The following is a 22,006-nucleotide window of genomic DNA, read 5'->3' as shown; positions in this document are numbered from 1 at the left end:
AATCTATTTAAGGACACTTGTAGAGTTATGCAACTAAAAAGAAACCTCAATATTAACAGTGACTGGTTTTTATTTTCTTCTTTCTCCTTCTGGTATTTGCCAAGTGAACTACACTAACGTGTATTTGTGGATGGTTAGATAGACAGGTAGGCAAACAGCCATAAGCCAACTCCCTAAAACTAGCTAGATCCAACACCATTGGAAACAATTCTAGGTTCCAGTCTGAGGAATATGCCAAATTTGCCAGACCAATGATGCTGGAATGGGGAATGGAGGGGGATGAACTCTTTAGGGCTAGAACCTTCCAGAAGGACTCACTCAAAGTGAGCCACCACCACAACACACACACACACACACACACACACACACGCACGCACGGTCTTGCCAAAGGGGATGGCTTACAGGTAAAGCTGCTCAACAACTAGAATAGCCATCCTGTAAGGGTCAGCAGGTGTCTGCTCAGGCAGATCAAGGTCACCTTAGCAGCGCTGTTTCTCTTTATCCTGGCCCCATCCCCCACACAGTGCAGATGTCCCCATGACAGCCCCAGATGGAGCAGTTATGCCCCAGTCTGGGTCCTGACCCCCACAGTCTGCAGCAGGGATGGGGTAAGCAGTGCAGGAGGCAGAGCCCAGAATGAACAACCACCAAGGGAGGCTGGGAGGTGTCCTCCCCCTCCCAGGCCATGGCCCACAAGGCTCCCCCACCTGCTCAAGGTAGGATGATAGGCTGGACCACCGCTGGGTGGAGTACGGTTGTTTCCCCACCGGAGCCTGCTCTGCCCCACCCTTCCCTTCCACTCCAACTCCATGGCTCTCCCAAGGCTGATCATGAACACGTTCGGCTCGTTGTCACCATGTTTTACTTTTGAGAACCTTTCCGGTGGGGAGTGGCAAGCCTTTGGCTTTTGAGACAAACCCAGCTTTGAATCCCTGGCCTCTTTAAACCCCAGTTTCCTCATCAACAAAATGGGGGCTTGGAGAAGGTTAGCGACAATGTATTTCACTGGTTTATTTATCAGATTTGCAGGCTCCTGTCCCCCACCCAGAAGCTGCCCTCACGGGGCTCCCAGGCAAGTAGAGAGATTAAATAAACGACTCCACAAGGTGCAAAGCACAACATAGCAGGGGTGCAACGAATGGGCGCAATAGCATCATGAAGAAAGGGGGGCCTGGCGGATGGGCAGGGATTTGTCCAAGGCCCCAAAGCAGGTGAGGACAGAGCAGGTCCTGGAAGCCAGGAACCCTGCCCTGAGCCAGGCATCCTCTCTGGACAAGCCGGCATCTGCCAGGGCTGAGCTCCATGCCCTAAGGTTGGGAGCGGGAGGGGGAGCACAGGGTGGAATGAGGGGTGAAGGAAACTGGCTTGCTGGTGGCTCAGAGGGAAGGTCCAGCTGCCACCCTGACGCGCCCCAGAACTCACCTGCTAGCAACTGGGAGCGAGAGGCCCTGCCAGGCTGTGTCCCCCTCTCCATGCTGTCCTTCGCTCTCTGCCTGTGACAGGGCTCCCCTGCTCAAGTGCCCAGCCTTGCCTCCGTCCAACCTGCCTGGCTGTCCTTCCCTGACATGTCGTTTGTCTACCCTTCTCTGCACGTGTCAGTCCTCCGTTCCTGTCTGCATGTCATTCTCTACACACGCCTGTCGTCTGTCCTCCTCTTCACACGTCTGGCTGGTGCGCGGCCTCCCTGCATCCCTCGGCCTCCCCGCCGCCCTGCCCCGCCTGCCTGTCGCCGTGTGGGTGTCGGGCTGGCTGTGCGCAGAGGGGCGCGGCTCGGCCCTCCCCCCTCAACCCGCGTCCCCCGTCTCAGGAATGACCCGGAGCCGCGCCGCCGCCGAGGGGGGCCCAAGCCAGTGACGGTGGCGTGGGTGGCGGCGCGGGGACGACAGGCTGCCGGGCGGGGCTGCGGCAGGGCAGGGCCGGGGCCGGGGCCGGGGCCTGGGAAGCCGCCGCCGCCGCCTCGGCCAGGGATCGCTGGCGGCGGGTCTGCTCGGCTCGGCTCGCCCGGCCCCGCCCCGCCCCGCCCCTGTGCGCCCCGCAGGCCGAGGCGGAACGGCGCGCCCCCCGCGACGCCCGAGCCCCAGCCCGAGCGCGGTGGCATCCGAGCGGGAACCCGAGCGGGAGCGGGAGCGGGAGCCGGGGCCGGAGCGGGAACCGGAGCTGGAGCCGAAGCTGGAGCCGGCACTGCGGCGCACGGAGCGGAGCGCGGCAGCCAAGCCGAGTAAGGGGCGTGGGGCCCGGGGCGGCGCTGGGGAGGGGTCGGGGCGGGGGTCCCGGCCCCCTGCCTCCGCGCTCTGCGGCGGCCCCGGCGAACGCACACACCCGGGGGCGCGCCGAGCCTCGCCGCGCCGGGCGGGCGGATGCGCGGTCTGGAGCGGAACCGCAGCGCGCTCGGAACGGAGCGGGATCGCAGGTCCCCTGCCTACCCGCGCCCCGGACGGGCCACCTGGACCGGCGCTGGCCGAGGCTGCCCTGGAGCACGGGCCCGAGAAAGGGGAGGTCCCTGGGGCTCCTGCCTGATTCGAGTCCCGGAGGAGCGCGCACCCCATGTGGGAGCCAAAGGCAATCTCCCCATCTTCGCGCCCTCTGGGGGACCCTTGAACAGCCCACCCAAGAAGGGGAACCTGGGGCGCAGTCTCGGCCGCGGTGGGAGAGGAAAGGGACTTGGGCTTTGCAGAGTTTGGAGCTTGAAGAACCCCTTACCCCTTTGAGCCGGGAAGTTTGACCCTCCGACAGGCGGGTCACCCGGGCCATGCCCCTGTTTCCGTGCCTGCCGCGCTGGCCTATTTCAGCTCCCAGCGGGGGAGAGCGAGCGTCCCCGCCGCACCTTCTCCCGGCTTGGGGCACACTTTCCCTTGCGCTGTAAGAGTGACCCGAGGCTGAGTCCGAGGCGGTGGCTCCGGCGGGCTGCGCAGCGCCGAGCGGCATAGCTGCCTCTCCCCAGGCGCCCTCGGAAGCTGGGCAGTGCCCCCCTCCCGCGGCCGACTCGCGCGGCCCTTCTCTCCCCATCGGGCTCCGCGGTCTGAAGGCCGATGAGCCGGGAGGACCCAGGGCTGCCCTCCTGATCCCGGGCCGGTGCCAGCGTTGGTGGCCGGGCTCAGGCTGGGAAGGGGAGGGCTCAAGTGACACCGGTGTGAGAGGCGTGGGTTTCCGGGGCCTGGTCCTGGGTCTTGATCCACGCAGTCCCACAGGCATCTGCCAAGAGGATGCCCTTCTGGACTTTGTCCTCAAACGTCATGACTGCTTTACTGGAACAAGTGGCTTCACCACCCTGTGCCTCTGTTTGCTCATCTGAAAAGTAAGCAGGATTCCGTTGTAAGCAGAATGTGTAAGGGCTTTGGAACCAGAGGGTGGGCTTGGATGACTTCCTGGCTGTATGACCTTAGGCAAGACACTTAACTTCTCAGAGCCTCAGTTTCCCCATCTGAAGCACGGGGAAGGTTAATTGGGAGGATAAAATGAGATGATGCTCGTGGGGGGCCTAGCCTGGAGCCTTTTGCACACAGCCCCAGTACTCAACTGCTGTTGGCTACAGGTGTCATTTTATGAGATGTCCATACCAGGAGATGCTGAGGTGAAGTGAGCTCCCCTGCAGGGGTGGGGACATAACGCCCCTCTCCTCCCCTCCAAGGAGGCCTTTGAATCCCACCTGGCCTACTGACATCTAACTGCAAAGCATAACTTTCCCCTTAGGGCCGGCCCTTTCTCAGACACTCCCTCCTCTCCAGCTCTCTGCCACCCAGCCCAGTTTCCCACTCCCTGCCCACCGTCTCCCTCCAGGCTGGACAAGGCTGTATCTGATGGTAGGGGTGCTCCTTCCTCTTCACTCCTGGCTGATGTCTGCCGCCCAGGCAGGGGAGCCCCACTTGTCGCTCATGCTCTGTACAAGGGAATTTGCACACCTCCCTCCCCTCCGGGGTTTGGAGGTGAGGGCAGGGTTGCTTTCCCTGAGGAGTGACCAGGCTGTCAGGCAGCTTGGACATGCCAATGGTGATAGTTCAAGCAGCCGGGAGGTCTGAGGCATCCCAGCCTTGATTCCTTGCTGACTGTGATGTGTTCATCCAGGCGACTGGGGCATGAGGCACCAGAAACAATGAACCTCAGGAAGGAAATGGAGCTGGTGACTGATTGAGAGGTTAGAACTGCAGAGCTAGGTGGTCCCCAGGAAGGGATCTGCCCCAGTCTGTAGCTGGGGTCTCAGGCCCAGAGCAGAGCGCACGGAAGCCTAGGGGAGTATGCTGGGGTCCTGGAGGTGGCGTGGAGGGTGTAGGTGTCAGGAGCATTGGTGGGAAGAAAGCATGGTCCAGCTTGGGGACACCCATGTCAGTCTCTGGCCACCTGTGGCCCAGCTACCCAGAACCGGGGATGGGGGAGGGATTTCAGATGAGGAAACACGTCCACGTGTTGCCAGTGGGTACCTGGTGAGACAGGCAGAATGAGCTACCTCCTCCGGGCTCCTGCTACACAGAAACCCCTCTCTCCTTCCGCTGTATTCCCCCCTCCCTTCCCCCATTCACCGCTAGGGTGTCACATTCCTGCATCTTCCATAATCGTCACTCCTCATCTTCCCAAAGGAGTTAATCAGAAGCTAATTAGGTGTGTGTCTACTGGTTCATATGGAATTTGGAACACAGCCAATAGGGAACATGGCAGGGATATGGGCATTATCATTGGTCTTTGGGACTAATCCTCTGGACAACCTCAGAGGACCATTACCTGAAGTCTTTGCCCTGAAAGTGCTCAGAGCACAGGATGAGGGGCAGGAAGGCATAAATCTGCTCTCAGCCTCCTAAAGGAAGAAACTGAGGCCAGAAGGGCTTCTGGAGTTCCTGGGCAAGTGAGTGCAAACAGTAGTTGTGGCCGAGAGCACAGCTTCTTGCAGCTGGACTGCCTGCGTTTATAGCATGTGATTCTGGGCAGGTGACATCTTTCAAAGCCTCAGTTCTTTCTTGAAAATGGAAATAAATATTACGTGCCTCCCGGGATAATGTGAGAACTGAAGAAATAATATATAAAAAGCAAATAGCAATGTCCAGTGGACCTCAGCCAGTGGCCCTGCTCTGTCTGCATTACGAACATGCATGGCACACACCGTTTCCTAAGCATAAGCATTCTCTCTTTGACTTCTGATAACAGCTCTCTGACTTAGATACTATAATTGTTCCCGTTTTATTGATGGGAACACTGAGGCTTACAAAGGTTAAGGGCCATCTCGCTCTGCTAGGTATAGAATACTTAAAACTTCACTATGACTCATCATAATTTTATATGCATTTGTAAACTTGGCAATTAGCACATTGTAATTTAGATGGCATGTAATTAGTTATTGGAATGATTCCTCCATGTATATCTTCAAACATTATGTCTGAGAACTGAAAAAGAATATGTTAATTGTCCACGGGCTATAGAATTTTTAGAGACACATTCATTTTTTTCTGTTCAAACAGGAATCAAACTGATTTAAAAGAGCAGCCTCCCATACGTTACTGACCCCTTTTTTCTCTATAGCACTTACCATCCCTAACATCTGTATATCTTATTCATTTGTTTATTGTGTGATAATATAAAGTGAGCTCCTCAAAGGCAGGAACTTTTGACCATTTTGTTCACGGGGACATCCCAAGAGCCTAGAATAGTACCCACAATTAGTGTGCTTTGCAAAATTATAAAGTGTTTTACAGACATAAGGTCTATTATTGTTATTATTTTTTGCTAAGTGTATAGATTCATTGAAATTAAAACATTACGGTTCATAACAGAAACCATTCCTTCAAATATTTGGCAAATAAGACTTACTTAAGTGCCAGAGATAATTTGATGAAGACTAAAAACAATGGAGATTATGTTCCTAATATTTTAACAAAGCTTCTTATCAGTTAAGTTCGAAGACAAGTGCACGTTTTAAAAATCTTTTCAATAGCAAATGACATCGTCAAAGGTGATTAAATTAGCTTTAAAAACTTGCAATGAGTTACCTATCCCTGACTCATTCACTTAATTACTTTTTAGTTTGTTATCACAAAAGGTTTTTTCAAATATTCACTTTAATGATTTTTCAGATTATAAAAGTCACACGTGTTCATTGTAGAAAATTTGGAAAATCATAAAAAAATATAAAGAACACAAAAATCCTCCTTAATCCTGCTACCACCGAAAGAGTTCAATTTTTTTTTACTCTTTTTAGTCTATTTCCTTTCTAATCTTTTTTGCTGTGTATAAATACATTCTCTAGGGATTTTTTTTCTTTTATAAAATAAGGATCATGGTGTATGCACAGTCCTATAACCTGGTTTTTTTTAATAACCTGAAGTTCTTTTCCTCTTAACATTATACTGAAAGACTTTATGTTATTAAAATTTCTTTGAAAACATGATTTCACAGCTATATAATATTTCGTTGTAAGCGTGTGTCATAATTTGCTTAGCCTAGCCCCCCTTATTGGACACTGGGTTTGCCTTCCATGTTTCACTGCTATAAATAATGCTTGCCTATGTCTCTACTGGTATCCTCTGAATCTGGTTTTTCTAGACACTTGGTCAGGACCTATTTGCAGCTTGCAGATGGACTGGTTTATGCAGTTAGACAGTAACTCAAGCCTTCTAAAATCGGGCCACGAGAATGGGGAAGGGACTGGCAGTGGATCCTATAGAGGGCTACTCCAGGTAGACTGAGGCAACATAGAGACCCAGTAACTGCCAGGCATACCCTGACCGCTGCCCAGTGGTGCACACATGTGGCCAGGTGTTGCTTGTAGCCAGAAAGCCTCCTTCCTGCAGAAGCTGTCACACACCTGGATCCCTTTTCTAATATCAGGACCAAGTTACCTCTTTGCAAACCTCAGTGCCTCCTGCCCACCTTTTTGCCACTGTCCTCTTGCTCTTTTGCTCCCCCCGCCCACTCCTCAATTCATTCATTCCTTCTTTCAACCCTATGACAAACAGGACATTTATCCGCACTTGCCAAGGTATGTCCTTCTCCATTGGGGAAGTTACCAGCTGGGTCCCAGCCTCAGTTAAAGACCTCCCATGACAAGAGAAAGGTTTTCTGCTGCCTGAGGACCCCCCACCTGCAGCCCCAGGAGTTAGCCCCTGCCTCGCTGAGGCAGATGCAGCCCTTTCAAGATGAGCACGTCCCTGGAATTCCTAATTTCCTCCCAGACCTGAGCAATCACACGCTCACCCACAGATCCATGGAACCCCTGGGAGATAACATCATGCATTCGCTTGGTAAACAGTCACCGAGCACTTCCTATGTGCCAGGCACTGTGCTAGGTGCCAGGGACACAGTGGTCGTGTGGACCGCCTAGACCTGGAGTCACTACCTTTCCCATCTCCACCGTCCGCCAGTCATCCAAGCAGACGCAGAAAATCATCCTCCACTGCTCCCTGTTCCTCACCTTCCGTGTCAGATCCATCTGTCCCTAAAACCCAGCCAGCATGTTCCTGCCCGGCGCCCTTTGCACACTCTGCTCCCTCTAGCTGGGATCTCCGCCCCGGGTATCTGCCCCGGTGGCAGATGTATGTCGCCCTCTCGCCAAGGCCTTCTGCAGCTGCTGTACCTAAACGCGCAGTCCCCACTTGCACACACTGCCTCTGCGTCTTCCCCCAGTGCTCTCTAACGCGCTCCGCCTTGCTATTGTAGCTCCAGCCCCGGCGGGAAAGCTCCCCAGGACAGGGGCCCATGCCTCCACCCCAGCACCCAAAGCCTGGCACACCAGGTGACAGAGGCCTCTCCCCTTCTTCTGCAGTCACCGTTGCCTCCACTGAGGCCCCGTCACCTTCTGCCACAGCCTCCCAAGCTCCTGCCACCTGCCTCCCACCCCCGCCCACTCTCCACCTTCCTAAAGAGAGCAAAGCTGGCCAAGTCAATCAAAATCCTACAATCAAAATCCTCCTGGGGCACTCTGGAGGCAGAGAGCTCGGGACCTCACCACGCCGCTTCTGAGTCTCAGTGTTGTCATCTGTGAAATGGGGATTTTTTTCTGAGGCTCCAGTGAGCTGACAGCATGCGACAGCGGTTAAGCAGGTGCCATGTGAAGAGGAGGACATCATAGGTCCTCCCTCACCAGGCCAGCGGCTCCTGCAGCCCTTTCCTGCGAGGCTGCCCGCGCCCCGGCCTGCGGCTGTGAGTCTGGGTGCCAGCCCCCCTCCCGCTGGAGACCCGGCCCTCTCCCCTCAACCCCGCTCTCATCCACCCAGCTCCGAGCATCACCGCAGGGCCCGGATCGGAGGCATTCCAGGAGTGGGGACACGAAGGGAAGTGATGCGGCCTCACCACACACCATTCAGCCACTTCAAAGCCTGGAGTGCCACCCGCCCGCCCTCGAGTTCCCAGCCAGACAATCCAGTCGGAGATGAGTCACCAGCGGGAGCAAGCCTTGGATGCTGGGCTCCCAGCGAGGCGGGCAGGGGAGAAGCAACCTGGGGCGTGGGCCCATGTTTGCCCGGCAGCTGGGGGCCCTGCCCCCACCCCCAGTGTCAGCCAGTCTGTGCCCTCGTCGCTGTACCCTCACTGCGGCGCTGTCACATGCAGGGAAACCAGGGTGGGCACTGGCTCACATGCCCCCCCATATCCAGTCCTTTGTGTTGATGGCCCCCAACAAAGCTCCACCCCAGCCGAGGGGCTGATGCCACCAGGAAGTGGTTTTCCTGTGGGGCCTCATGCCGAAATCCTCAAGTGGGGGGAGGGGAGAAGGAATCCGACACCCACAAAGCCCCTCGTGGTGTTTTCCCAGGGTTTCGTGGGACATCGTGGGTGCTTGGTAAATGAGTCAATGAATGCGAGCCCGCGTGCTAGGGGGCTGCGGCGGTGTGTAGAGTGCCGATTGTGCTGCACGAGGCAGGGAACGGTAGCCCTAGCTGATGTCAGCGTCATTGTCACCAAGGGTGAAAAGATGCCTGGGAAGCATCTCAGCTCTTACTCAGGCATCCTCGTCGGCGACGTGAGCGTCACCTAAAGGCGGCCTCGATGCGTCAGCCGCGCATTCGCATCGGACCAAGCCTGGCTTATCCTAGAGCTTCCTTGTGCTTTTGAATGTCCCCTCGGTGCCCAGCCCTGAGCTAGTTTGCAGAGGCCACACTGGCCCTCCATGCCCTCAAGGAGCTACTCGTCTAGAATAATTTAGGACCAGAGTTGTCCTAGAAGGTCGTCTAGGTGCCTCAGAAGCACAGTCAGCGTGACTGTTCTTCCAGCAATCAAGGAAGACCTCACTGAAGAGGTCTCTTGAGCTGGGTGTTGACAGACACATAGGAGTTTGCCATGTGTGGGGAATGGCATGCCACGGAGAGGGAACAGCCTGCAAGAATGGCAGGCTCAGTCTGACCACGAAGCAGGCCAGCTAGAGCCCCAGAGCGCAGGTCTCTGGGGGTGTTCCTGGCAGTAACTGAGGGGCACTGGCCATGACAGGGTCCCTCCCCACACAGTTCCTCCTCCATCTCTCCTCTGTGGACTTGGATGAGTTTATCCCTGAGCCTCAGTTTTCTCATCAGCAAAATGGGAGTGATGTTCCCTTCCTCAAAGGGCTTGTTGCCATCACGTTGGTGGCATTACCTGGCACATGCAGGTGTTTGGTGAGTGTGAGACATACCTGTAGCTCCCAGTGTCCAGAAGGCATCCACATATGGAAAGGCAGCCAAACTGCATTGACTAACGATTGGTTTTTCTATGCCTTGATCTGTCGAAGTTGTCCAAGGCAGTGGGACCTCAAAAGTTCATGAGACGGGAGAACTCCGTGGCGTTTCTAATTCCCAGTCAAGGGCCCACCCAAGAGAGATACCCACCTCCCCACCTGCCACTCTCCGCCGGGACCCCAGCAGGCCCTACCCACCCCTGCACCCACACCCTCATACTCTACAGCCCAGAGGTCCCCCGGGCCCTTGCCCAGACTGGACGTGTGCTCTCAGGGTCACCATCGTCTCCCCAGAAGGTTGAGAGCTCAGGAGATGTGAGCACCCAGCCTGCAGGGGCAGCGGGTGTGGTGTGGGCACCTCCAACACCTGCCTGTTTGTGTCTCTGCAGGTGAGTGGAGGGGCCTTCCCTGCGAGAAGTCAGAGCTGTGCCCGGGGGGCAGGCTGGCTCCGCTGTTCTGCTCCAAGGATTACATGTCCTTCAAACGTCCCTGCCCCTGTAAGTCTCCTCCCTGCATCCCATCGCCGCTCGGGGCCCGGTGAGGGCAGAGCTTGAAGTCAGGGCTGTGGAGAATGGCTCTAGGATGTTTGGCCAAAGACCTCCAGGATCTAACTAGAAGCCGATGTGGCGTGCTGGGTGGGAAGAGGGCAACAAAGGACGCCCCTGATGTCTGCAGGATCCTCCCGGAAAATTAAAAATCCCAGTTTGGCAAATTCCCCTGTATCAGCCCTTCCCAAAGTAGTGTGGATCAGAGTTCCTCTGAGGGATATTAATGGGATTTTACAAACACACAAAGGCTCCACGGCCAAATATTAATGTGTGTGGGAAATGCTGGGTCAAACGCGTTAAAAAAGTTTTTCTGGGCCGGGCGCGGTGGCTCACGCCTGTAATCCTAGCTCTCTGGGAGGCTGAGGCGGGCGGATTGTTTGAGCTCAGGAGTTCGAGACCAGCCTGAGCAAGAGCGAGACCCCGTCTCTACTAAAATTAGAAGGAAATTAATTGGACAACTAAAAATATATAGAAAAAAAAAATTAGCCGGGCAGAGTGGCGCATGCCTGTAGTCCCAGCTACTCGGGAGGCTGAGGCAGGAGGATCGCTTGTGCCCAGGGAGTTTGAGGTTGCTGTGAGCTAGGATGATGCCATGGCACTCTAGCCCGGGCAACACAGTGAGACTCTGTCTCAAAAAAAAAAAAAAGTTTTTCTGCTGCAGGACTTTTCAGAGCCTTTAATATGGTGATGAGTGTTGTGAGGCTCCCATGGGAGAGAGAAAGCCTGCCATCCTTCCCACTCTTAACTGACCACAAGGAGTGTCTCACAGGATTGTGTTCCACCGGACACACCCCTTGGGGGTTACTGTCCTCAGGAAACCCGTCCCGAGCATCCCTGCCAGGAAGGTCCTCATTTACTGAGGCCGTTGGATGATCTTGCCCCTCCCAGTCTTCTCTTGGCTTCCTCATGCCTGTGAGTCCAGGACATGGGCTCAGCCGTGTGCACCCTGGGACCCAAGGCTGCAGCCCCCTCGACCTACTCCCCGTCTCCCAGCTCTGCCTTCACCAACTCACGCCACCGCCCTGGCCCTGGGATCCTTTTCACTTCCCCCGTGGCAGCCACCTGCTTTCTCCCTTGATGTCCCCTGAGCCCCCCAAAACCACCGCCACTTGCTAAAATTTGGGGGGATGTGCATAACAGCCCCATCCCTTCTGCCTGATTAGTCAGGACTGTCAGTCTGTGAAGTCAGGGACGCCCGACCTCAGCCGTCACCTCCCCTCTCCCAAGCTCAGGGTGGCTGCCCACAGGCTGTCAGGAACTGCAGGCTGGCAGGGCCTCTGGTGGGCTTGGGTCCGCCTCAGAGTCAGTGTGCTGCGGATGATGCTTAAGTTCTGGTAAGCGGCTGTGTGATGCGGAGCCACCTACCGTGGGAGGCCACGGGAGGATGTGGCTTCTGTTCACGTGGAAGGGTGGTCATTGGAGGGTTTTGAACTGAGAAGGGACCCGATCACCTTGGTTATGGCAGAAGAGGCTGGAGAGGGACCCAGGTGGGAGTGAGGAGGCCAGTTGGGAGGTTAGGACAGCGGTCCGGGTGATGACGATGGGGCCTCGGACCCGGAGGCTAGCGGTGGAGGTGGCCAGACGGGATAGATTTGAAGGTGAAACTGTTAGGATTTGCAAAATCATTGGATTTGGGGTGGAAGCGAAGGAAAGGAGTCAAAAAGGACAACGTGTGGGGCCTGGGACGCGAAGGACGGAGCTGCCATATGCTGGGATGGGAAAGATTGTGGCAGGTTTGGTGGGGGCCTGTGAGTCGGTATTTAGGGTGTTGACATGTCATGTCTGAGAAGCTCGGTAGACACTGGAGTGGAGACACAGGGCCGGCAGCTGGACAAATGAATCTAGAGTTCAGGGAGGAGTCTGGGGCTGGAGATGTAAATCTGGGGCTGTCAGTGTGTGGCTGCTGCTCGGTGCTGTGAGGCTGGATGACATCGCCCGGGGAGCGAGTGCGGGACTGAGGGAAAGGGAAGGGTCTAAAGACCGAGCCTCGGGCTGGTGGAGGCGAAATGATTTCTGCATCTGGAATTCTTGCCAGGGAAAGCGTGATCCCGGGGTTGTCACTCGTGGCATCCCAAAGCCAAGTGCAAACAGAAATGAGTAGGGACACTTCTGTTTCTCTGCCCTTAGGGCTACCCTAGATTAGCTACCCTGACACCCAGCCCTGCCTGCACCCAGAACTGTGCCCGGGTGATTGGGAAGACTGGCTGTGTTCTCTGATGTCACTGCAGAAGTGTGCAGCCTGCATGCTTCAGAGATGACAGAGAGGGACCTGGAGAGAGAAGTCACACACCCAGGGACCCACCGCCCGGAGCAGACAGGATTCAAAGGAGGGCTTCTGGATCCAAGCCCAGGGCACTCCCCACACTGGACCCTCTGGGAGCTTGACTACATTTTTACTTCCTTGAGTTCATTTGCTTCTCTTTGCATTCAAAACAGCACGTCCCCCTCAGTCCCCAAACCGTCAGCTTCTAGGGACTACTCCCTCTGCCCACCTGAGCCCACCTGGACTCCATGTCCCTCTGCAGCCCAGGTCTTGCTAAAGAGAGTCATTCCAGAGCTTTCCTCTGCCTATACCCCAGGGCCTTCAGCCCCTGGGTGGCACTTGTCTCCCCTAGGCACGGGGCTAAGGGTGAGGACTGGGGGTGGATGGAGCCTAATGCAGTAACGACAGCGAGAGCTGAAAGACCCAGGTTCTAAACCCGCTGGAGCAAATGTTCCCGTCATCTGAGCCCGTTTATTCACCTGTAAAAGGAGGTAATCAGACCCAGTTTCCTTTGTGACTGTGAGGGTTTGGTGAACACATAGGTGCTCAATGAGGGTTTTTTCTTTTCTTTCTTCTCTGGTGTTTTAATCCCACAGCGACAGCCGCAGAACGACACACAGTCTTCTCTGCAGGGTCTGCCCCTGACTGCTCTAGGGGAGAACGCATCTTCTCTCTCCCTTCCCAGGCAGCCCCGGGTTGGCGTTGCGAGGCAGCTTGGCACACCGGCCCACCGTCATTTCCCAACCTCCCATCAGGGGCCAGCCCTGTGCCAGTCCCTGGCATGAGCACCTGATGGCATAACTCAAGCAAATGGGCTCCCCCTACCTTGTAGGTCGGACGTAAGACGGCATCTGCTGAGCCTACGGGTCCTACCCTGGAGCTCTACCCCAACTGCCTCATACTCCAGAGGTGGAAACTGAGTCCCGAGGAGGGACTGGACCAGGTCACACAGCATGTTAGTGGCTGAAACTTCAATCTCCCATCCTGACCTCACATAAAGCACTCTTTCCACATAAAAGCGGAAAAATGCCCCAGGAGGGAGCCTGCCGCTCTGTTCTCAGTGAAGACGCAGAGAAAGAGCAGCCCTCTTTCGAAAGTAAAACTGTGATCCGAGCCATGTCTTCCAAAGGACAAAGGCTGTCACGACCAGGTCCCCTCCTGCCACTTACAAGGCAATGGAAAGACAGACCAGCAAACCTTCCCCTCCTGCCTGTTGCAGTTTCTCCCCTCTGGGCCACAAGACACCAGAAAAATCTCTGAACATTTGGAGTACGAACGGGAATTATTTTCTGGGGAGATTCTCTAGAGATTTTTTTGTTTTAGTAGAAATACCTGATACCTGCTCACGAGAGCCAATAGTTAAATAATCAGGAATTTCATGAACCAGTTATCGAACCACTGGTAGCTTGAAGTCCACCATGATGGGAATGTTTACACCATGGAAATTGGCAAACAGTACAAATCAGGACCCTTCCTTCCTTCCTTCTTTCCTTCCTTTCTTTCTTTTTCTTTTTTCTACTTTTTCTTTTTTTCTTTTCAAAGCTGGTTTACCAGCACACCACTAAATATACATACAGAAAGGTACCACAAATCAGTGTGCAGCTCTGTGAATTTTCACAAAATGAACACAGTCATATCAAGAAACACCTGCACCCCAGAACTCTCCCTGTGTCCTCTCCCAGTCACTGCCCCAGGCCAAACATTATCTTGATCTCTGTCACCACAAATTAATTTTACCTGTGTTTGAACTTTATATATATAGAGTCATACGGTATGTTCTCTTTTGTGTCTGTCTTCTTTTGTTCAGCATTACGTGGTGACATTCACCCATGTTATTGAGCATAATTGTAGATCATGTATCGTCATCACTATATATAGCATTCCATTGTGTGACTATACCACAAATAACTTATCCATTCTACTTTAACGGGCATTTGAGTAGTCTTCAGTTTTGGGTGATGAATGCACAGTGCTGCTGTAAGCATTCTAGTCCAGTACTGTCCGATAGAACTTTCTACAATAATGAAAATGTTCTATATCCTCACTGTCCAGTGTAATAGCTACTAGCCACAGGTAGCTATTGAGCATTTGAAATGTGGCTAGTGCAACTGAGGAACTAAAATTTTAATTTAACTTAATTTGAATTAATTTGAATTTAAATAACTACTTGTGGCTGTGGCTATCATGTTGGACAGTATAGTTCTATTACGTGGCGAACATATGAGTGCTTTTCTGTTGGAGAATGCATTCCACCTAGGAGTAGAATTTCTGAGTTATAGGGTATACATACATTTGGCTTTAACAGACAGAGCTAACCAATTTTCCAAAGTGGCTGTACTAATTCATATTCCCACCAGCAATGTATGAGACTTCTAGTGGCTCTACATCCTCACCAACATTTGGCATTGTCTGGAGTTTTTCATTTTAGCCATTCTAGTACATAGTAGAGGTATCACATAGCAGTTTTAATTTGGAATTTCTTTGGTGACTAAATATAATTTAGCACCTTGAATAGTCTCATTTTTGAAGTGATTGTTCAAGTCTTTTGTGCACTTTTCTGTGGGATTCTTTCATTATTGATTTCTAGGAGTTCTTTATATATTATGAATATGAATCCTGTGTTGGATATATCATTGCAAGAATCTTCTCCCTTTCTGTGGATTGCCTTTTGATTTCCATAATGGTGTCTTTGGATTAATGAGCATTCTTATTTTTTATATAAGTATTTATTTTTTTTAGAGTATTTATTAATTTTGTATATGATTATTCACTTTATGCATATTTATTATCATTTCAAAATATAAGAACATAAGATTATGGAAAACCCTCTTGCATGCCTTAGAAACAAGGGGCTTTATTGCTGCAGCACAAAGAAACAAAATTTTATAAATGTGAAAGCTATCTTGGGCACGTTTCAATTTGGATAGAAGCCTTGTGAAAGAGTTTTTGTCTATTCTTATTGAAATTTCAGGTTTTAGGTTAAATGAAACTTAAAACATTGCTCATGAAATAATTTAAACTTTTTCAAAAAACTTGCTCTTTTTCCAAGATAACAAGATACCTTCAATACTTTAAAATACCAACAGTGATCCCAATAGTTTAAGGGCTATTACAGTACGTGTGGCTATTATACATACAGTATGTCACCAATATTCTCTAAACAGTGAGAATGGTAGCATTTGTGGCATTGCTCCCGTGTCATTCTTGTGAGGAAGTAGGATGATCAATTCTGCAATACCCGTGTGCTGGCATGTCCAGCAAGCGTAAAATCCAATTATCTAAAACAACACGACTATTGAATTCCTAGACAGTATGTAATTTATAACTGAATTTATATATTTAGAAACCCATAGAGTATTCTTTTAAGTTCTTTTAAACTATAAATTAGCCTGAGCATTAAATAAAAACACTGAACTAAATAGTATAACCACAAGAGTGGCAGAAGTTCAAGATCTAGTTTAACAAATGTTTACCTATCATTTCGATATCAATCTTAGCGCATCCAGTGTTTCTCCTGCAGTGGGATTTGTTTTTCAGCACACAAGGATGAAAGGCCCAGCTCTATACGACTGTCTTACTGCAAGAGCCCTGGGGATGGCAAGGGGGGGAAACACACCCAGGAAAACAAAGGAGCACACAGCATTTTTCCCTTTGCCTTGACCTTGGCTTTGATTGGCTTTGATTTGGTTAGAGTAGAATACAAAAATCATATAACAACTGAATGAAGGGCCGGGCATGGTGGCTCAAGCCTGTAATCCTAGTGCTTTGAGAGGCCGAGGTGGAGAATTGCTTGAGGCCAGGAGTTCAAAACCAGCCTGAGCAAGAGAGAGACTCCATCTCTACAAAAAACAGAAAAATAAGTCAGGCATGGTGGTGTGCACCTGTAGTCCCAGCTACTCGGGAGGCTGAGGCAGGAGGATCGCTTGAGCCCAGGAGTTTGAGGTTGCCGTGAGCTATGATGACGCCATAGCATTCTAGCCAGGGAGACAGAGCAACACCCTGTCTCAGGTCATGGTAAGCCTTTGGTCAATTTCCAGAGAACGGAAACGGCAGTTTCACAGTTTGGTCCGGCTTTATAGCTGCATTTTCAGAGTGCTTATGTACCTTATGTAAACTGTCTTACTTAATCCTCACAGAAACACTTTGAGCAATCATTACCCCGTTTTAGAGATGAGGAAACTAAGGAACCTAAGTGGTAAGTGACCTGTACAATGTCACTGAGCCAGGCTCTTAAACGCTGCTTTTACTGCCTCCAGGGGAATCCTCTCCCTACAGCTTTTTAAAGCAATGCAGGAAACACACCCAAAGCAAGATGGCTATTCATAGCTACAACAGCAAGTAATGTAATGGTGACCTGCCCAGACCCTAAGTCAAGTTCGTTCCCCCAAATCTGCCTCACACAGGGCATCAGCGAATGGGCTATATAGGATGATGCTAACCAGCCCCAGACAGCAAAGGAAGGACTGTTTCCTTTCCTGTTGAAGTTGAGCAGCAGGGTGTTTCTGGGCTTCCTGGGGCTCCAAGCAAAAAGGCAAAAAGGATAAATTACATGATTCTCATGGTCTATAAAGAGAAAGTAGCTCTTTGGTGAAAGCAAATCTTCTCATGGCCCTCATATCTTGGAGAAATGTCTCACTAAGGGGATACCGAGAGGTATAGCGGACAACGCCTGCAGCAACACACTTGTGATAAAGCTACTTCTTAAGCTAGTGCCCTCAGTATGGGCTCTGAGGCATAGGGCCAAAGCAACACTCCAGGAATATTATTTTTGGGAAGGAGGCTCAGCCACTGGCTGGTCCAGCTAGTTCCAGGGACTAAAACCTTTATTGTGCAGAGCAGCGTGTGGAGGACATGGCCTTTGCATAATCCTCCATAATTTATCATCTCTCCCTTAGGTGGGCCAGCTGATGAAAATTCACAGCATTCATGAATTTAACATTTTATTTGTCCATTATTCACGAGCTTCCTGGAAAGTCCTCATTCTAGTCAATGGTCATTTTTCTGAGCCATGATTTTGAGTCTCATAATGCAAGCTGGGGTGTGGGAGCTAATCCCCCAGCTCGGGGGAGAGCCGCTCCTACTTATCAGGCATGTGCAGTGACTCTGATGGCGTTATAAAAACCTATGTTCTTTGTGGGAGATGGCCCAAGAGCCAACTTGAGGTGGTGATGGAAGAGAAGAGAAAATGAGGAGGTGGAGGCCAGGGATGATGATTCTAGCAAGAAAGTGAGTTTGGTGGGAGTTCAAGTGGAATGTCTAATTCTATCATGGCTTGGTTCTGTGATGTCAGCCAGTCCACCATTTCCAGAAAGGGGAAAAAATGGTTTGTGGAACTGTTTCAGTGAGTTTTCCACCCAATAAACAAATTGCTCTTCAAGCCAAGTGATGAAACCTTGGCGAATGATGACAAGGTGGTAAACTTTGGAATTTGGATACGCAGAGGAACATGTGAGTTAATTTTAGTGAGTTTATTTAAGAGGCAGAATGTATCTTAATAGCGGAATAAATCACTTTCATCTTATATTTATAGAATCATTAAGGGCTTGTGGGTGGTCACTTATATTTTTCCAGTTATATTTTAACACAGTGGTTGAAAACTTTCTACTTGGCAGAGGAGCGCTCTCCTATTACTTCTGACATGTAAAACAGGTGGAAGCAGAGCTGCTCTACCGAAGTGGGAGCAGGGAGCTCCATGATGCACCCAGACCCCCCACCCCCAGCACCAGGGCACCTGTGCAGGTCCTCTTGCTTTCCACAGGTTCATAGGTTCATCTTAGTATGATCCATATTCGTGTTGCCAGTGTCTAGCATATATCCAGGCATGGAGTGAGCACTTGGTGAGTACTGATGAGTAGATGGATGGATGGATGGATATATGGATGGATGGGTGGATGGACAGGCGGTTGAGTGGACGGATGGATGGGCGGATTCATGGGCGGATGGATAGGCTGATGGATGGGGTGATGGATGGGTGCATGGGTGGATGCGTAGGGAGATGGATGGGCAGATGCATGGGTGGATGGAGTGGATGGATGGGTGGATTCCTGGGTGGATGCATGGGCAGATGCATGGATGATGGATGGGTGGATGGATGGGCAGATGAATGGGGAAATTGATGGGTGGATGCATAGATGGATGCACAGACTGGTAGCTGGATGATTGAGTGGATGCCGAGTAGACACCTAGGTAGATAAATGCCTGGAAGGATAGAGGATTTGTTGGTTGAGTGAACTGATGGAGGATTGATGAACAGGTGGGTGACTTTATATCCCATTTCTCCTTTCCACCATAATCTGCCCCACTCCTGATGCCACACGTGGCCATGTAAAGGTGTCAGGACAGTGACATGACATTAGTTGACTTCTTGTAGGGATGCATCCCCAGCGTAAGAAGAATCCTGAACACCAAATACCCTTTTACCCACCCCATGATCCCAACGTTCAGCTGCCATCAAGGAGACACCCCACAGCCTCATCACAGGAGCGGCCCCTTTCCCGAGCTCTGCTGGGACCGCACCCCTCTGTGTTCCTGCCTGTGCTCCTCCCTCCCTCCCCTGATCTTGTTCTGCTGATTCATCCTTCAAGACCTCCCCTCTGTGTCCTCTCTGAGCTGTCCCTGGTCTGCCCCCATCCCTCTAACATCCCTCTGCCAGTCTCCTGGTGACCAGAGGATGGATACCAGCAAGAGAGCTGAGAAGTCACCCAGAAAAGTAGGGGAGGAGACTCGGAAGTGCCCAAGCCAACGCGTCCTGCCATTTTCCCTGCCCAAGCCCCTCTCCAGGTCCCTGCTCAGAGGCTGGGGGCCGCCACTGGTGAGCGGAGGGAAGACAGTGCGTGATCGTGTTCCCTGCACTTCCTCCCGTGACTCCACAGCCTCCCCCTGGCAGTTTCCACGGCAGAGGAAGAGTGCACTGCTGAGGCCAGACTTGCCGGGGAAGTGGACCCATGACAAATGTCTTCAGAATTTTTGTGACAGGAGCCATCAGTCAGATCTGAGTCCTTGGCCCCCCTTCTCCCTGAAAACGGCATCTCTGAGCGGGTGGGCAGGATGGGCAGTCTAAAGACGTTGACTCAGCAGCCCCCTGTCCTTGTGCCTTCCCTTTGTCACTGCAGCTCAAGTAGCTTCAGACTGCAAAAAGCACTTCCCTGTGCCCAGAGAGAGGGGCCGGGGAGCTGCCTGTGCGCTACACTCAGCAAGGACTTAGGAGCCATGTTCTGCCTCAGTTTCCCTGCCCTGCATGTTTCCCAGCTTCCTCATACTTGAGCCAGCCCTGACGTCAGCCCCCTGACACGGGCCTGGATCTCTCATTGCCTCCCCTCATAGTTCCTAGCCCCCTCCTCAGCCCCCTCAAACCTATTTACCCACCCTGGAGGGAGAACAGTTCATGAATAAGTGCCTCTTTTGGACAGGTAGCCAGCAGGTCCAGAGAGGGCAAGGGGCATTTTACTTTCACAAGATTCAGAAAACATGAACTCCCAGTGCACCGTGCCTGGTAGCCACAGAATAGCATCTTGGCTAAGAGCACAGGGCTTCAGCTTTCCACTGACCCAGGTCCCTCTGCTTGGGGCTGTGTGACCTTAGGGAAGTTACTTAACCTCTCTGAGGCTGTTTCCTTACCTGTTAACTGGGGACCCCATCACAGGCCATCGTGAGGATTAAATGAGATAATATAGTGCATGGAAAGTACTGAGCATAGTGTGGTGCACGCAGTAGGTGCTCAGGAGATGGTGTGGGGGGAAGGTGGCCTCTCAGAGAAAAGCTTGTATTTAGAGGTACGGTTTCCGCTTGATCACGGCACCTTTGGAGAAGCTGCTTGGGAAGAAAGTCCAGGATGAGGTCAAAGCTTATTTCACCTCTGTCCTTGGTGCAGGGGGACAGGGAGGCGAAGGGTTGGAAAGAGGGGGCTGTCATCATGTTATTTCTCTGCAGTCATATTTATCTTGTTGATAAAATGGGCCCTGGGTTTGGAAATTGGAAGAGTTTCCCTCATAATTTAAAGCAGCGCCTACCTCTGCCGGTCGCAGTGACGGGGAGATTAATTTCCCAGCCGGCCACGCAGGCAGACGCCTGCGCCGACTGGCCCGTCCGCAGGCGCGGCTGATGCCATGTCCTGCCCAGCTGGTGGAGAGCCTGAGCTGCCGGGCGGGGGCGGGTCTCTCTCTTCTGTTGTTCTGGGGGGTGTGGGGGGGGGGGTGTCTCCGGTGCGCCTGTGTGGGTGTGGCCTCTGTGTGGGGTTTTGTGCGCGGGGCAGGGGGGGGGCGCGCGCGCGCGCACACACACACACACACAGATCCGACCCTAGGTTTGTGGTCTGGGCACCTGCGGCCCTGCCATGGCCAGCTCTCTAGCAGCGTGTCTGCCTTGGATCGTGGAGTGACCGGTGTGTCCCAAACCACTGCAGCAGCTGGGGTGAGAACAGGACATTCCGGATCCCTGCTGGGGGCAAGATTCTTGTAGCCAGCCCACTATTCCACAGCAGTGTGAGCGGCACACATTCCTACCCTCCCCACACTCCTACCCTCCCCACACTCCTACCCTCCCCACACTCCTACCCTCCCCACACTCCTCCTACCCTCTCCACACTCCTCCTACCCTCTCCACACTCCTACCCTCCCCACACTCCTCCTACCCTCTCCACACTCCTCCTACCCTCTCCACACTCCTACCCTCCCCACACTCCTACCCTCCCCTTGGACAGCTGGTGTCCCTGACACTCCCAGGTCCTGCCCTTGGCTCTGAAGGTGAGAGAATGCGTTGATAAGTGTTCTTTCCTCTTCTGTCTTTTAGAAAAAATTGTGAAATTGGTATTATTTCTTTTTTTAGATTTTTTATCATGGTAAAATATATATAACATAAAATGTACCATTTTAGCCATTTTTAAGTGTACAGTTCAGTGACGTTAAGTACATTCACATTGTTGCGTGACCATCACCACCATCCATCTCCAGAACTTTTCTCATTTTCCCAAACTAAAAACCTGTATCCATTAAAGTTATTATTTATTCTCTAAAAGTTTGGTAGAATTTACCAGGGAAGCTACCTGGTCCTGGTAGCTTGTAGAAAGTTTTGGGTTTCTTTATATTACTAATTCAATCTCTTTACTTGTTGTAGGTCTATTCAAAGTTTCTGCTTCTTCTTGAGTCTATTTCCTTAGTTTTATGTCCTTCTAGGAATTCGTACATTTCATACAATTTATCCAATTTGTCAGCATATAATTGTTCATAGTACTCCCTGATAATTCTTATTTCTATAAGGCCTCTGGCAATGTCCTCTCTTTCATCTCTGATTTTAGTAGTTTGAGTCTTCTCTTTTTTGATTGGTCATTCTAGTTAAAGGCTTGTCTATGTTGTTAATCTTTTTAAAGAACCAACTTCTGGTTTCATTGATTTTTCTCTATTGTTTTTCTAATCTCTATTTCCCTAATGTCCCCTCTAATCTTTATTATTTCCTTCCTTCTGCTTGCTTAGGATTTAGTTTGCTCTTCTTTTTCCAGCATCTTAAGGTAACAGGTTAGGTTGTTTATTTGAAATCTTTTCTTCTTTTTTAATGTAACATGTACAGATATCAATT

At 51.7% G+C, this 22,006-nt stretch overlaps 1 protein-coding gene across 1 annotated transcript in view; it reads left to right on the top strand.

Annotated features, from left to right (window-relative positions):
* The first annotated feature begins 2,071 nt into the window (after positions 1 to 2,071).
* Positions 2,072 to 22,006, top strand: part of BEAN1 (brain expressed, associated with NEDD4, 1) — a 29,549-nt gene continuing 9,614 nt past the window's right edge. The window contains exons 1-2 of the mRNA XM_012660488.1: positions 2,072 to 2,218; positions 10,015 to 10,122. Of these exons, the coding sequence (XP_012515942.1) occupies positions 10,098 to 10,122 (25 nt within the window). The 5' untranslated portion in view covers positions 2,072 to 2,218; positions 10,015 to 10,097. The remainder of the gene's footprint in view (positions 2,219 to 10,014; positions 10,123 to 22,006) is intronic.

The sequence above is a fragment of the Propithecus coquereli genome, unplaced genomic scaffold (assembly GCF_000956105.1).
Source record: "Propithecus coquereli isolate 6110/MARCELLA unplaced genomic scaffold, Pcoq_1.0 Scaffold67, whole genome shotgun sequence".
NCBI lineage: Eukaryota > Metazoa > Chordata > Mammalia > Primates > Indriidae > Propithecus > Propithecus coquereli.
Note: the sequence above shows the minus strand (reverse complement) of the source record. Positions and strands in the feature narration are given on the sequence as shown.